Genomic DNA, 15937 nt, shown 5'->3' with positions numbered 1-15937 from the left:
CGTTGTGTTGTGTGTGCTAGTAATTTTTTTTTTTAATGAAAATTGTATTATTTGCTAAAATAAATCAACACTAAATATAAAAGCGAAACCCCTTCCCTACAATCATCTTATGGAATTTTTTAACATTGTTATTTAGCGTTAGTTATACATTATTTCCCATAATTCATCACGAATGGCTGCGAGCCTGTGACGTATGGCTTTCTAGGGAGGGGATAGGAAGAAAGTGGTCAACATCCAAAGCATCGGAATAAGGATTAAAATTCAGAGGTAAATTTATTTTAATGTCATTTCCTTCTAGTCGAGCCACTTAAAACTCAGTTTGCCACTTTATCACCGGGTAAAATGAAACTGACCATCTTTGCAGGAACGATAAGTAATCTCCACAATAAACGTTTATCGTTAGCCCCTTAGCTTAGCGATGAGCTAAAGTGTTGCTATCCAGCGAAGCTATGAATGTGTAGAGAAATAAGTGGCAGCTGACTTACCTAGCCTAGCCTCTGGCTAACTAGTTCCCATTTAGGTTTCTGTGGCTTACGAGCTGAAGAGAAAAACACTCTAAAGATATGTAACGGCAGATGCAAAATAAGCAGCCTAAGATTAATTTACAGCAGCTAACCAGCGACGTATCAGGCTGGAGACGATGTAATCATGATATGAGATCAGATATCCACCAGAATGCTAGCATCGTAAAGCTAACAACCTCAGTACTGTGACATTAAGTTGTGAGAACGATATTGTTCAGTCAGCTAAAGGTTAACCTTGCAGCCACTGAGTGCCTATAAGGTCACGCTTATGTTTGGAAACTGCGCGGCATTGTGTGCGCAGCCATGTAAAAGTTAACTGTCACCGTCGGTTTGAAGTGACAGCTTTCATACGCAGCATTTAACGTTTTCCTTTAGAGGTAGCCTGATGAATTTTGATTGATTAGAGGTCACCGAGTAGCTAGGGCTAAGCACCAGCTATCTCATGACATCTGTCACTGGAGTAAGAAAGTTCCAGATCGCGATGTGTAGCTTTAGTTTCTGTGAACAGTGTTTATGTCTCTTATTAAGTAACTACTTGCGGTGATTTCAGTCTGACGTGTTGAAGAAAAAAATTCGCTGCTTTTGACTGACACCCGCAGGTCCGCTACATTAGGGGGTGAACATGTTTAAAACGGGCATTTAATGTAGTCAAAAAAACCTTATTCTGCCAAAAGCACACATAGCTGTGGCTCTGTCTAGTTATTTGTTGCCAAATGTTCCTGTCTGTCAGCGTGGGGCTACATAGTGACAGCTGATATAGTTTAACTGGGCAGCCCTAGTCAGATCTGCTGCTGAATCACTAAACGCTGATAAATATATTCAGTCTTTATATTGGGCTCAGCTATGAGAAACTATGAGTTTCTGCTCAACAGTGTTTGCTTTTTTCCCAATTACAATTTGTAATAATTCAGCTGAGCTATACAACCTAAGAGCGTAAGTGAAGTAGCTTCTTTCTTTTTCAGGGTGAAACATTAACGTGTGAGAGTGCAGTCCTTCTTGCCAAGAAAGGAGAGGCATCAGAGACCATGAGTGAGAATGGCCCTCATACGGAGGCGCCTATGTACTTTGAGGTGGAGGTGGATCAGCTGGAGCGGGATGACGAAGAAGATGACAAGATCCACTTTGGCAAAGACGGTGACCTAATTGCTGAACCTTCGTCATCCTCTGGTCGGGTCTATGACCGCACCACGGTCCTCATTGAGCGGGACCCAATACGACTGGATGAGGAGGGAGAAGAGGAGGGTCACTGTGGAGGGGATGAAGATGGAGTCACCTTCCTAACAGAGGGAGAAGGTGATGGAGATGAGGAGGAGGGATCGCTGGCCTTTATGACAGACCCAGATGGGATGTCGCAGGGTTATGTGCACCACACAATTTCTCCTGACCAGATCCAGTTCACAATAAATCCAGGGTCCACCCCAATGCCACGCAACATCGAGGGGGCTACGCTCACCTTGCACTCTGAGTGCCCAGAGACCAAGCAGAGAGAGGTGAGCATAAATAAGTGCATCTTGTCCAGCTGTTACAAGACATATGCTTGTTTGGTCATCAGAGGCTCCTCTGATTGGCTCTAAGGTAGTGCGCATGTATGAGAGATTGCAGTGATTGCTTGTCTAAGCTGTTTCAGTTATTACAACAAATTGCAGAAGAGCAGATGGTTTAAAGATTTTATGATTTTATCCTCTAATAATATAGTGATCATTTTTTTTAAACCTAGTTTGCCTTGGTGAAAAATTGTGAGCAGTTGAAAATATGTCACTGTGCTTCAAGTTCTTTTAAAGGATCTTCTCAGCAACTATGCAGAAGTTGCCATTCTGTTGCCTTCAGCAGTAACCTGTCTTAATTAGCAGAGATGGACAGCATAGTAAAAACGTCTGATAGGAAGTTTGCACTTGTTAACCAGTAGGTACCCAACATAAAAGGCAGGGAGGCACATTGGGGAACAACATGGTTCTCTTTCCTGTGTTTAATCAGCTGATTTAGATGATATATAGCCTACAGAGCCATCTTTACCACTATTATGATCCTTTCTTTTAACAGTAGTCTATAAACATCTGAGGAGCACAGTTGTGGGACATTTGTGAGAGAAATGTTGCCAGATTCTTGTCTGATACAGGATTGTAGTTCACAACAGCTGTATATTTTTAATTGATGAAAGATCTGGACTCCGGGCAGGTCAGTTCACCACAAGGACTCTTCCACTTCAAAGCCATGCAACAGATGCAGTAGCATTGTCTTACTGAAATATTTAATATATATTTCACAAAAAGACATCATCTGGGTAAAGCATATGTTGCTCTAAAGCCTGTATAGACCTTTCAGCATTGTCTTTGCAGATGTGCAAGCTGTTAATTTCATAGGCTCTAATGTATGACCCACACAATCAGAGATGCAGGCTTTTGAACCGAGTGCTGATAACAAGCACGTTGGTCCCTCTCCTCTTTAGAGGTTGCAGGAAAAATGAGGATGCAACACGACCTGAACAGTTAACTGTGTTCACAGACACAGATTTCTAAAAGTGTTCCTGAGCCCATCCAATGATTTTTGGCCTTATCCCTTGCACACAGAGATTTCTCCAGATTCTCAGAATCTTTTGAGGAACAATATTCTGAAATTGTTCCACAACTTGTAAATGTAGATTCTTTTGTAAATTGGTGAGCCCCTTCCGTAAAAGAGAGGCAGCTTACTTCTAACACTGCCTCTCTACGATCCTCTTCTTATGTCCAATCATGGTATTGGCCTTTTTTTAACAGTTCATCTGATTCACTGCAAAGTGTTGAAAGCGGTTTTGTTGCCCCCATCCTAATGTTTTTATGAAATGGTAAAATGTCTGCTTAAACATTTAGTAAGTTTTCTGTGTTCTATAGAAGTTACACAAAAGTTTTTGTTCATTTTACACAGCACCAAGACTTTTTTGGGTTTAAAAGTTTTATAGAACAATAGAATTACACTTAAAATTGACTGCAAACTTTTCAGAGTAAAGCATTATGACTATATTGTCTTGATCATGGTATTTTCATATTTTAAAATCATATTATGTATTGAAGATTAATATACTAGTAAATTTAGATTTTGTTATCATTAGATGGGTGTGGTGCTGGAGCAAATGCCTTATTATTTCTGAATATTATTGGCAGAAACCTTGCTGCTTTTGTAGCCAGTTTTGGTTTGAAAGGTGAAGTTAAGTCAAGGTTTGATTTTATTTGTTAGCAGTGTCCGCTCAGTTTTTAACCCCTTTACCAACTGCAATAATAACAAATATCTAAAGAAAAAGATTTTGAGCAACCCTCTGAATTAAAAGACAACTATATATTTCTTGCAGCAGTATAGAAGCATACCGGGATCTTTTATTGTGTGTGTCTGTATGTGTATGACTTCAAGCCACTTCTGAGAAATGAATTTAAATTTATATTGCACAACAGTACAATATAAAGTGGTGCCACACTCTTCTGCAGGCCTGGAATCATAAATAGTCATGTGCATGCAGGTCTTTGTAATATGTTAAACAAAGCAAATATGAAAGATGAATCCCCGCGGAAAGCGTGCACTGGGGTGTGGATGGTTTGCCCAATATTTGTTGGCCACGCTAAGCACTCCTCTTTCATAAACCAATTTGTAATGGAGTGGTCTCTTCCACTATGCGTGTGGGAAGCTGGAGCATAAAGTGCTCCCTCGCAATGATCATATTCACAGTGTGGTAGAATCACAATGGTGTGGGAGATAAATGCAGATCTGAGCTGCCAGCTTTAGCAGGGTTCTGCTGTGTGTTTGCGTAGATATTTGCTTAACAAATGATCCCTGCCACACACTAATAACCAGACTGAATGGTTTCAGACTACCATCGCTCAGATTAGCGCTTGTCAGAAGGACCGAAAGCTAAGTCAGCTGTGTGTAACTTTCACTGTATCACAGTTGTGATACTGGGTGTCTTGGAGTTCTGCAAACACTGCAAGGTTCATGCTGAGTTTTCTCTGATGCATCTAATATTCTCATTTGCCTTGCTTTGATTTAAATTGGGCTACAATTCGTTTTTACAAGAATACTAAGAGGATTTAGTTTAGTAAATGAGGTAATAGCAGCAGAGGAAGGAGAGTCTCTTGTTGAGGAGGCCAGCCACAAGTTTTCTCCTCCTGGTTTTGTGTTCAATACACTATAGAATTTTTCTAAGTAGAGACTGGGCTGCTTTTATTCACAGTGCCCCCAGGATATTTGTGTGAGAGCAGAGCAGGAGACTGCCCCACTGCAATGGACATCGGTGCTGTGAAAGAGAATTGGGGGTTAGTCATCACTGATGTCCTTAATGCTCACCCGCTTTGTGTACTGATGGGAGGTTGAGTCATTAAGTTCAAATCCTATCCAAAAGGCCACCCTGAGTCAGACTGTCACCTCATTCAATGGCAGGGCAGGTTATTATTATTTCTGAGCTGGATTTACTCATTTCTCCCTGTCTTGTTGAAATGGTGTTGTTAAATAAAGTTAAAACACAGATTAACAGATTTTTATAAAGAGATTCGATGCAATCCTTTTCTTAGCACCAGCATTATTTCACTATGTTTTAATTCCACTTACCATTTTTATTCTCTCACTTTCAGGTAAAGCGGTACCAGTGCATGTTCGAAGGCTGCACAAGGACGTACAGCACAGCAGGAAACTTGCGGACACACCAGAAAACGCATCGGGGCGAGTACACATTTGTGTGTAATCAGCAAGGCTGTGGAAAGGCCTTTCTCACCTCTTACAGCCTTAAGATCCACGTCCGTGTTCACACCAAGGAGAAGCCATTCGAGTGTGACGTACAGGGCTGTGAAAAGGCGTTCAACACGTTGTACAGGTGAGCCTTTTTTGTTGTCTTTCATGTCTCATGTCGCTGTCTTTACATTGCTGTGGAAACTTGAAGTTTATATGAAGTCACCTTTATCATCACTGTAGGTTCCGTTTCAGTTTTGTTAGACTTGATCAAAAGTAGGTTAAGATAATTAGACCTAAGTGTTGGGGGCAGTACACAAAGCGTGATGCAGTAGATGTTTTGACACAAAAAAATGACTCAAGCGACTGGGGACTTGATTAAAAGAGGAACATATTTCAGTCATTCCGTCAGGTCTCTTGTTTGACCACAAGATATATCAGATGTACAAATCAAAGGGCATCCAAGTATCCAGTTTGCACCGTTTCAGTAGCAATGCCATGTGTCTGTGGCTTGATGCTGCTGTGCCATCATCGTAAGCTACACAGGGCTTAGAGCTGTTGAGATTCCTGATCTAACTTTACATTGTGGATCGCATTAGTGGTTCGTCATGGTTTGCTTCGCATAATCAATCTTTGCAGCAAAATAAAACTGGTCTTCCTCATTCACTGAAACGCCATGCGTTTCTTGGAAAAGATAAGAAGTATGATTTAAAAAAAATGCACCAAAACTTAACAGAAAATAGAATTAACAGAGCACTGCTTTCCTTTTTACGTTGTGCTACATTCTTGGTTATTAAGACATCTTTGCAGACAAGTAAGCGTTTATTCACCATTTACCTGATCTTAGTGCATCTCCTCGAACAAAAAAAATCTTTCGTTCCATTTATTGTATCAGCACGATGGATGCCAAAAACACTCAAAGTATTCTCTCTCTTTCCCTCCAATGTTTACCCAAAAATATGTGTTTATTAGACACTTAATTTTCGTATATGATTTGTTCTTGGATAAAATCTCTTGCACTGAATCCAAAGTATTTCCAAACAACTGATGATGATCCACTTTAAGGGACAAGCTCTTCATGTTCTCCTGTGCCAGACATTTTTTTGATTTTTGCTGTATATCTGGTCTTTTGATGTGGCGTTACTCGTCCAGATCAGTCCAGCACTGCACGCTGTGTTGTGCAGGGCACAGCTGTGATTGACTGATGCAGGCACGTGGTCAGGTGCTGTTTTTTTAGGAAGGGCTTGGTTTGCTTTTGCTTTCCATTCAGTTTGCAGAGCATGCATTTTTAGTATCACTAGACCATGTTCATTTAAATGTGAGAAGCCAAAAATCGTGATTGAGTTTAAAATTCTATTAATAGCCCCATTTCCCGTCTGACTCATCTCTTTTTTTTTTTAAGATTTTTTAAATGAAATGATAGTGTAGTCAGCACATGCTGCTGAATGCCACTGCGTTTACTTTGTCCCTCTCATATTTTCCCATTGTGGTTTAATGAAACACTATTTTCTCTGCAGGCTAAAAGCACACCAGAGACTTCACACAGGCAAGACTTTCAACTGTGAATCAGAGGGATGCACAAAGTACTTTACCACCCTCAGTGACCTGAGGAAGCACATTCGCACACACACTGGGGAGAAGCCATTCCGGTGAGCATTTCCTTTTTCACAGCAGGTTTAATTTTCTCTCAGTTAAGGTGAAGGAACTGCTGTACAAAACTTTAAGTGTATTTAAATTTTACTTATCCATGTTAACTATCCGTTTTTCTTCATATAAGAACACAGGGGGGCGATGGGTCATGACTTTAATCTAGAAGGATGATGAAATCCAGCCTTGAATGTTTTTCACTTTGTTTACATTTGATCTCACGCTGTTTTTTTTTTTTTATGTTTTTGCTTTCAGGTGTGATCACGATGGTTGTGGAAAAGCCTTTGCTGCAAGTCATCACCTAAAAACACATGTACGGACTCACACAGGTATACAGTGTTCTGGTTCACCTCAATTATCTAGGGAAGCTTCAACAAAGATGTATTTGTTTTTATTTCTTCCTGATTTCCATTTCCATTGTTGCCCAGTGCCTCCCATGTGTTGTCTGTTTAAATAACCTAACCTGAACCATCTCTCCTTCAAACAAAAACATTTGTTTTGTCTTCCTTTCAGAATTAGAAATGGGGGGGGGGAAGCAATAATTGAAAATGCTCTTTCCATGTGTGCTTGTATTGATTGAACAAATGCTTCCAAATAAGACCCACCCCCCAGATGGACAGCTAAGGCCAAGCTCTTTGCTCTAATGATTGCATGCTTGCTTAGGGCAGGTGAACACCTTTCCTACATGCCAGCTGTCAAACACACAGACAAATACTAGCTTCCCATGTATTTGGTGGGGTTTTTTCCCCTTATATATCAATATAGTAGATCATGTTCAGCTGAACAAGGAATGACTTGAACTGGCTTATGCTTTGTGTTGTTGAAAAAGAAACAATTACATGTACAAGAACAAGATGTATCAGGATATTAAAATCCAGCTACAGGATTCATTGTACTGTGTTTGTGTCCATTTGGCTGGATTTTGCATATTCAGACTGAGGAAAAAACAAAAGCATGTAGCTTAACAGTGATGACACTGCATAGGTAGAATACTGATTGGGTAATTTACCATTACCCAATCAGTAGCCCCATAAAGTGCTATTTAAGTACCAATGTAACACTTTGTAAAGGGTGTGGAGAGGAAGTGCTTCTATTGTTTGCTAATTGGTTGAAAAGGGGACTTTACTGGAAACAAGAGAACCACAAAAAAAAAAAAAAAAAAAAATCGAAGATCAAAAATACACCATGAAAAGCACAGACATTTCTTCTGCACTTGGTTTCACTTCAGCTATTCGTATGTTATAACTTTATGCCTGGCTGATGCACCAACAGCAGCCCAAGCAAGAATAGCCCACAGATTTTTATCACAGACTTTGTACATTGCATCCATCTAAAAACAGAGCTCTCTGCAGAGAGACAGGCCACCCCGACTACCAGCAGACTGCGAAGGTGCTCGCCCTGCTGGCCCATCAATTCTGCTTAACTGACCACTCAAAGCACTTTTAACTATAAGCTTCCTTCACCCAGTCACATACAAGAGCTTTATTCTATACCTAACCTACACCTTTTCTAATCATCACACACACCATATGTTACCCAAGGACACTTTAGAATGAAGCTAGGGAGCAAGCCACTGACCTTCCCCTTGAAAGATGCCCCCTACTACCTCCTGAGCCACAGTTGCCTCAAGGTTGAAAACAGGACAGTTTTCATTATTTTAATGTTTGGTTTTGCTTTACTACAAACAGTTTTGTATGTTTTGACTTCTGTTGTCTCTGCAACCAAGAATTCTGCGAACACAAAGAAGAGTAGCTCATATTAAGAGTTGTTTCACATATTTCTAACACTGCCCCCTGGTGACAGTACATAGCTATAGCGTGTGTAAGTCTGCAACGCTAGAGTAAGAGCAGGAAACAGCCATGCTGGTCCCTTGAAAATTTTATATTATTGTGACAAGAGTAAAGTTGACTTTTTAAAACCATACGGCTGCATTTTTTGGTCACTGAAAAGTCATCATGTTATTAATAAAGCTGCAACTTTGAATTAGGTTACTTTTTCCTGCCAGGAAAGATATAAATAGTAAAGAATAATAAATAAATTAATCAGTCTCAGTCTGTATTTTCTGCCTTCGTCTCTGCTCATTCTGTAGGGGAGAAGCCATTCAACTGTCCTAGTGACGGCTGTGAGAAGACTTTTAGCAGCCAGTACAGCTTGAAGAGTCACATCCGGGGCCACGACAAAGGACAGTCCTTCAGCGTCTCTCTCGCCCATCCACTCTCTGAAGTGAGTCACAGCACAGCGTCTTGTCAGAGTGTGGGCACACTTGGCACAGTCATCGTGTTCTCCATGGACAGCCTCAGGGCTACATAACACTGTGCTCCTCGTGCCATTTACTGTATGCTGTGTTCTGAAGTAAAGTGCTCTTTTGTTGCTTTTCACATAATAAACAGTTGTGTTATAACATCTCATATCACAGGTATTACTACATGGTACATTGACTTTCTACAGAGCATGTCACCATAAAAGTATTTAACTTTTCCACTTGTGCAGTAGATTACATTGTTCTTTCTTTAAAGGAATAGTTGTTATATATGTCATTATGTAATGGATTACCTTGTATGGTAAAGCCTAGATTTTTACCTATTTTTTACAGTAGCTTTCATTTCCACGACTCAGCACTTGGGGTGGCTGCTTTAATCAGGGACCTTTCGATCTCTTAATTGCAGGATGCAAATCACTCGCTGTGCCTCAGTGACTTGAGCCTCATCTCTACAGACTCAGAACTACGAGAGAACATCCATAATGTGAGTTTGAACTTTATTTCACCTTTGTCAAACAGACTGTATTGACACAGTAGAGGAGCTGTCAGGATGATCAGTGAGATGTCAGTTAAAAGATATTTTCAGTCTTCAGTTGTTTTTATATTCACTGTATTAAAATGTCAAGGTTAAAAGAATATATTCACTGAGTGCACTTTTTTAAAGGCTTTTGTTCATTTAAATTTTATTGCAGGCTCAAAATTTGGACCTCAACAATGCCACTCCTGTGAAAATCTTCGAGCTTATGTTCCAGAGTCCTGAAAATAGCATCAGCCAAGATGATGCTCATCCCAGCGGTAAGAATATTTCATTTAAAAATCGACCTGTTTGGGTTTTCTTAAAGTTCTTGTTCTGAGAGGGTTTTTTTTTTCCCCCCTTTACCAGAGAGCCTTGCTGAGCCCTTCGGCTTGGACACTCCCACCCAACCGGGAGTGACAGAAGCCTCCTCTCTCATCTCTTTCTCTGTCAATCCTACCTCCTCATCTTCTTGTTCACAAAACGCTGCAGTCATGGAGGCCTCTTCCCAGCTCAATCAGAGCTCTTCCTCCCAGACCTCCACCCCTGCCTCCATCACTGCAAATGTTAGCACAACACAGCCTCCTGCTTTCATGCAGCAGATCTCAGACGTGCCACAGGCTTCTGTCCAGCCACAAAACCACGTCACCCCCCAGCAATATGTGGCACTGCCACCAACATTTCTACAGCAAGATAGTACTACCCAGACCACTCCACTACCACCACCCATTGCTACGCCTGCTCCTGCCCCTGCACTGACTGCCACAGCACCAGGTCCTGCTGTTGTTGCAGCTACCACAACAGATGCTCTAGCACCTGTGGCTCAACCTGTGCCTTTGGCCAATAATCCTGGTCCAAACTCTGGCCCTGGTCTGGCAACCACCCCTGCCACTATCACCATAGCACCCACACAGAACCTGCTGCAGCCCAGCTTGGTCATGTCTGACCAGAATCTCCAATGGATCCTTAGCAGTGCCACCAACAGCCAGCAGAACCCAGAGCAAGCAGTGAGTAATGATCCCACACAGAATCTGTTCTCCTCTTCATCAGTATGTTCACAAGAAAACAAGGTAGCACAAACAAACTATGAAACTAGGTAAATGAAACATTAGGGAAGGTATGGCTTTTAATTCATACACAATACACAGTCCATCCCTTTTTGATACGGTCTAAAAAAAAAAATAAAATAAAAAAAAAATGGTGTAATCATCTTGAGGATACTGATATTTATTGTTAACCCTTTTGAACTTTGGTGTTTTTGTTTATTCACAGCCACATCAAGGAGCTCCAAAAGTGGAAAAGGTTTTCTTCACTACAGCCATACCAGTGGGAGGTAATGCTGGTAAGCCACCGTGAAACCAATCTTGTGCTGTTGACATTGGTCAAAGACTAAGGAAATCATACATTTGTTTTGCCACTAAAATACTTGGGTTAATGATGATTAGTTAAATAGTATGCAATAGTTACTAGGAAAAGTATTTGGCAATAAAAACACGAAGTTTGAGGAAGGAAATGGCAATCTCAGGCTGAGGCTTGATAGTAACCATCTTTCATTTTTGCTAAATCTTTTTTCCACCTAATTAAATGTAACATTTATGAAATGGGGAGGAAAAAAGTAAGATTCCCTGAACTCTTTTTTTTTTTTTTTTTTTTTAAATTAAGAATTCCCCAAATATATTAATATAAATTGACAAAACAGAAAATGGGGGGGGGGGCAAGTTGAAGTCAAAGATTTTTGATTTGTTAGTGATTGCTGGTGAATTTACAGCTCTTATGGTCCTTAAAAGAACCACTGCCAGGTCTACCAGATGATGGTGTTTTCATCAACGTTTACAGTTCATGTTGCTGATAGGAACATGTGGTCACCTAATCTTTTGTAATGTTTCCATCTGTAAATATTGACAGGGTACAATCAGACAGCCTACTTTTGCAGACACCACTGTGGTTTTGACTAATTTCTTTGCATTGGCCTAATCAAACGTAATGTTTCTGTTGTAGGTAACTCAGTCCAGCAGATTGGCCTCAGCCTGCCAGTCATCATCATCAAACAGGAGGAATCCTGCCAGTGTCAGTGTGCCTGCAGGGACTCTGCTAAAGACAAGAGTGCAAAGAGTGCCTCCTCCATCGTTCCAGCCCCATCACAGCAGCAACCACCAGAGCCCCCTCCCCCGCCACTATCAGAACCTCAGCACCATTCAGCAACTTCATCTTCCTCATGCTGCCCCCCCAAGTCTTCCTCCAAGGTGGGTGAGGTGACACTGGAGGCCCCCTCTTCTTCTTCTTCTTCCTCCTCCTCCTCCACAGCTCAGACTTTCTCCACAATAGTGAGCGGCACTGCCGCCAACCCACCCTCATCTGACGGGTTAGCCACTATGGACGTCTCAGACTTCCTCTCCCTGCAGAGCCCTGAGACAGCCGCCAACATTGAGGCTCTGCTGCTGGTCGCAGACGACTTCAGCATGGCTACTGATGGCAATCCTTAAAAGAGCTGCCTTCGGAGTCTGGCACCACATGTTTGTCTGTTGCACCCACTCGCCCACAAGCGTCGATTCCACCCACACCTCGAGTCACTCTCCGAAGTGATGCCTCTTCTTTCACCCTATATAGCGTGTGCATTGAAACCCCCCAGTACCTGCAGTGCGTTCTGCTTTGTATGGCACTGGGACACGTATAGTATATATACAAAGTATGTGTAACTTTTCTGTTGAGTCTCATTGCAGTAGTTGAGTTTTAGCAACTTAAACGCTAATTAATGCAGGGAAAAGGCAGTAGATCCTTTGTTGAAAAGAAACTCTTTATAATAATCCTCACTCTGAATTGATTGAAATGACCAAGTGTTGTCCAAGCACTGATAATTTAGAGTTTCATTGTCCTGGCTTGAAGGTCACACACCTTAGCAGGAAAACAAAACTCGTCTGTCCTTGTACTGTATCCTCGTACTGTACTACAGGTCCTAACAAATTCTTTAGGCTGGTATGCAAATAACCATAATGCACTGTATATGAGAGGATTTTGCTACAATTTTAATCAAGCATTGCTCCCAGCAAAAATTTAAAGAGCTTGGTCACACAGCTTCCCACGTGGCTGTCTTGTAATATGAAGTGATTTCCTCAGTATTTTGTTTGTTTTCTATGAAGACTAGTGCGGTCCAGATAATGTGATGATTCTTTTTTACTTTTTTTGAGAACCTGTGATCAGATCTGCCTGTCTCTTTAAGCGACATAACGTCAATAAGTTGCCTATAACTTAAACTAACTTAATTGTATATGTTAATTTATTTAAATGCCTGATTCTTTCAATATAATGATACTATCATCTTTGAGATAGCAGAAATAATCTATTAATTTATTCCAATTACATGTTTTGTTTTTTTTAAGTTGAGCTGCTTTTTTGTTACTGAATTGTTTTACCTTCATAAGAACGTAAGTATTGTAAAAACGAGGCACGTGTAGTAGACTGCACAGTCAAGCAAAATATCCTCTAGGATCTGCTTGTTTGCAAAAACTTGCCCACAACTAAACTATAAGGAACTACTGTCAACATCCCATCTTCTTTAGGGTTGTGACCCTCTCAGGGATGCATCAAGTCATAACTGTTCCTGGTTCCCACAATTTTCTCAGACATGCATTTTCCTTGCCGGACGGCCCACACTTGCAGTAGCCCTACGTTTTTGCTGCACTCTTCCCTGTTTATTGCACACTAACTTGTAAAGTTGGTTCTGCATATCGGTTAGGCTGATTTGCAGCACCACTACAGAGTTTTTGTATAAACCTGCTGTAAAGTAGCATTTAAAAGATGGTGTCCTGGTGACAATGTAAATATGGTACATTTTAGTGTAAACATCTTTGAAAAACTTGTAGATTATTCTAGAATTTGTATTTTTGTATAGACTTTTGAATTGCTGAGTTTGAACCTAATGTATACTCTCTGTTCATTCTTCTCCCCGTCACGTTTATGCAGAAGATGTTTTTGCTGTGTTTTAGTTGAATAGTTATACAAGCCGCTGGGTTTCTGTATAGTCCACATTGTAAGAAAATATATGTAATGCATAGCCTCTGGCTCAGAGTATAATTTAACAGTATTGTTTCGCATGGGACACAATGCAATGATGATAGAGTAAAGGCATTATGCCCTGTAAATGACAGTAGAGCTTCTTGGCCTTACAACATTAATTGTTCTGTAAGCCTCCTTGCCTTGATAGCCTCTGCTTTAGTAATCGGCTTGTTGACGCTGTTTTCACATTCACCGACTCTCAGGCAGCCATTCCAGCAGCAGATCACACCAAGGCAAAAGCATGGAGATTTTCCAGTTGTGATATTGGGAAAGTCGAATGGGCTTTACCAATATAATATAATAATATTGCAGCATTGACTTAAAAAAGAAATTAAACTCAACTATATAACAGATGCAGACATTATGATTCTGCTTTTCATTTCCAATTTGCAGAATCAATCTTTAAAAAAAAAAAAAAAAAAAAAATTTATCTGGCTCCTCTGGTGTGTGATTTAGGAAATTTATAGGAGCCACAAGGCAAATTTCCTCCCATAATACAATATTAATTAGATGTCTGGAGCATCCAAATCTGACATTGACTCCAGTGAATATTAAAATAATTCCCACAAAGAAATAAAAATACCACCGGGAGTCGTACCTATTCACCATTATACATTTTCATACAGATCATTGGTGAACCCAACTATGCAATTTTAAGTGTGGTATTTACAAGTTCAGTTACTGACTCAAAGATTAAATGGTTACTTATGCCTCCCATTAAGTAATATTTGCTGCAATATAGCTTTGAGCTACAGTGCTCCTGTATATTTTGCATTGAATGGTGTGAATCTGGACTGTAGTGAATCCATGAAGTACTGTTTCACAGCCACCCTATCGCCTCTGTAATTGGTTTAATATCAGCTGGATTTGCATGTTTAAGTATTTGGCAGTTTTGTTATTTTAATCAGACATTTTCCGTTTTAAGCTTAAATATGTTTAGAATTCCATCCAGTTTCATCATTTCGCACGCTTCAGTTTAACATGTGAATTATTGGTTTCTTTCATTAAACAGAAATTTTGCCTTTGTCGGCCAAGTTCACGTGGCTAATATTTACATCAGTCTGTAGTGTCAGCAAATCAATTGTGGCGACATTTGTTTGGAAGCAGATTGTTCACAAGTGTAGATTCTTTGGAATTTCTGCCATCAACATTTTCCACCAAACAGGCTATATTTTCCAGGAAGAGCTGGGGCAGGGAGAAAGGAAAACGACATGCTTCCAAAGGAATGTCTTGACACCCAAAGAGTGAGGAAATGTTAAGAATTTGTATTTTTTAAAGAATGTATAATGTGAAACTGTTTGCTTATGCGTTTCATATAAATATGAGTAACTTTCTGAATTGAGAGCAATATAATACTAATAAAACCTTATCCTTGTCACTGAAATGTTTGCTTGGTGAAGCATGTTGTGTTACTTTAATAGAATTCATTCATTAGTTAGATAGCAATCAGCAGGTGGGAGGGGTCTTTCTCTTCTCTTCATTTCTGGAGTGGTGCGGACACATCCTGGGGGGATTTCCTCTGTAACATTTAACCAGTATCATTTTTTAAAAAAACCACAAACCATTTGTAGTAGAATTCAGAGACCAGAAGAAAACTCACTTCTAGGGCATGACGCAAGTCCTTCAAGTCATTCTCGATCTTTTTGCACAGGGCTATTTTTTCAGACAGGTCCAACAGTCTGTCCTCGATGTCCTGTAGAGCCTGCGGAGGACGTGTTGGTTAAAATGCCTAGCACCATCAGGCTAAACTGTCATGCTGTGACTCACCTGTCTAGTCTCGGAGCCTGCCTCATCAACGCGCCCAGACGGCAAATCCTCTGCACAACCTGCAAGTGTTCAAAACATACCTGGACAAACCCGCTGATAACATGAAAACTGGAGGGCAGCAGGCGACCTTACCAGTTTCCGAGGCCATGATCAAATATACATTTGTCTTGCAAGCTCAGCGTGTTTCATAGAGGAAGGGCATTCGGTGTTTTTAAGCAGGTGTGCTCAGGTGATTTATATTTTACTAATTAGTGAATGACGAGGGAAAGAACTATCTGCCCAGGCCACTCTGGACATATGTTTGTACCACTGGGGGAGGACAAAAAAGGCACCAATGAGTGAAAGGGTATATTTCGGGGTATAGTTTCCCATTTTTGACTTAACTACTCAAAGTTCTGAGAAATTCACTTGAAGTTAATAATCTGTTTGGGGTTTTTGTTGTTTTTTCCCCCTATAAATAGCAAAAAAAAAGAAAAAGACATAGGT

At 40.5% G+C, this 15937-nt stretch overlaps 1 protein-coding gene and 1 long non-coding RNA gene across 3 annotated transcripts; one reads left to right on the top strand and one right to left on the bottom strand.

Annotated features, from left to right (window-relative positions):
- Nucleotides 1-104: 104 nt before the first annotated feature.
- mtf1 (metal-regulatory transcription factor 1) lies at nucleotides 105-15068 on the top strand. 2 transcript variants are annotated; one of them, XM_040030344.1, is made up of 11 exons: nucleotides 105-267; nucleotides 1487-2014; nucleotides 5117-5355; nucleotides 6728-6859; nucleotides 7113-7186; nucleotides 8947-9080; nucleotides 9524-9601; nucleotides 9810-9912; nucleotides 10001-10638; nucleotides 10904-10973; nucleotides 11630-15068. In XM_040030344.1, the coding sequence occupies exons 2-11, from the start codon at nucleotides 1550-1552 to the stop codon at nucleotides 12112-12114; spliced, it is 2418 nt and encodes an 805-aa protein (XP_039886278.1). In that variant the 5' UTR covers nucleotides 105-267; nucleotides 1487-1549; the 3' UTR covers nucleotides 12115-15068. The 2 variants fall into 2 exon arrangements, with proteins under 2 accessions (XP_039886278.1, XP_039886280.1); XM_040030346.1 differs by having other exon boundaries at nucleotides 105-901.
- LOC120732616 lies at nucleotides 14390-15678 on the bottom strand. Its single transcript, XR_005695614.1, has 4 exons — nucleotides 15584-15678; nucleotides 15452-15510; nucleotides 15285-15386; nucleotides 14390-15203 (listed from the first exon to the last, which is right to left on the bottom strand). It is a non-coding gene; the product is annotated as an uncharacterized LOC120732616 (long non-coding RNA).
- Nucleotides 15679-15937: the final 259 nt, after the last annotated feature.

The sequence above is a fragment of the Simochromis diagramma genome, unplaced genomic scaffold (genome assembly GCF_900408965.1).
Source record: "Simochromis diagramma unplaced genomic scaffold, fSimDia1.1 OVJJ01000361.1, whole genome shotgun sequence".
Taxonomy (NCBI): Eukaryota; Metazoa; Chordata; class Actinopteri; order Cichliformes; family Cichlidae; genus Simochromis; species Simochromis diagramma.
This window is presented reverse-complemented; position numbering and strand designations above follow the sequence as displayed.

What these genes read in the sequence shown, in the direction of transcription:
- mtf1 (XM_040030344.1), top strand. Translation starts at nt 1,550, where the DNA reads ATGAGTGAGAATGGCCCTCATACGGAGGCGCCTATGTACTTTGAGGTG. An exon ending in ACTGGGGAGAAGCCATTCCG is followed by an intron (nt 6,860 to 7,112) that starts GTGAGCATTTCC and finishes TTTTGCTTTCAG; the next exon opens with GTGTGATCACGATGGTTGTG. An exon ending in AGATGATGCTCATCCCAGCG is followed by an intron (nt 9,913 to 10,000) that starts GTAAGAATATTT and finishes CCCCTTTACCAG; the next exon opens with AGAGCCTTGCTGAGCCCTTC.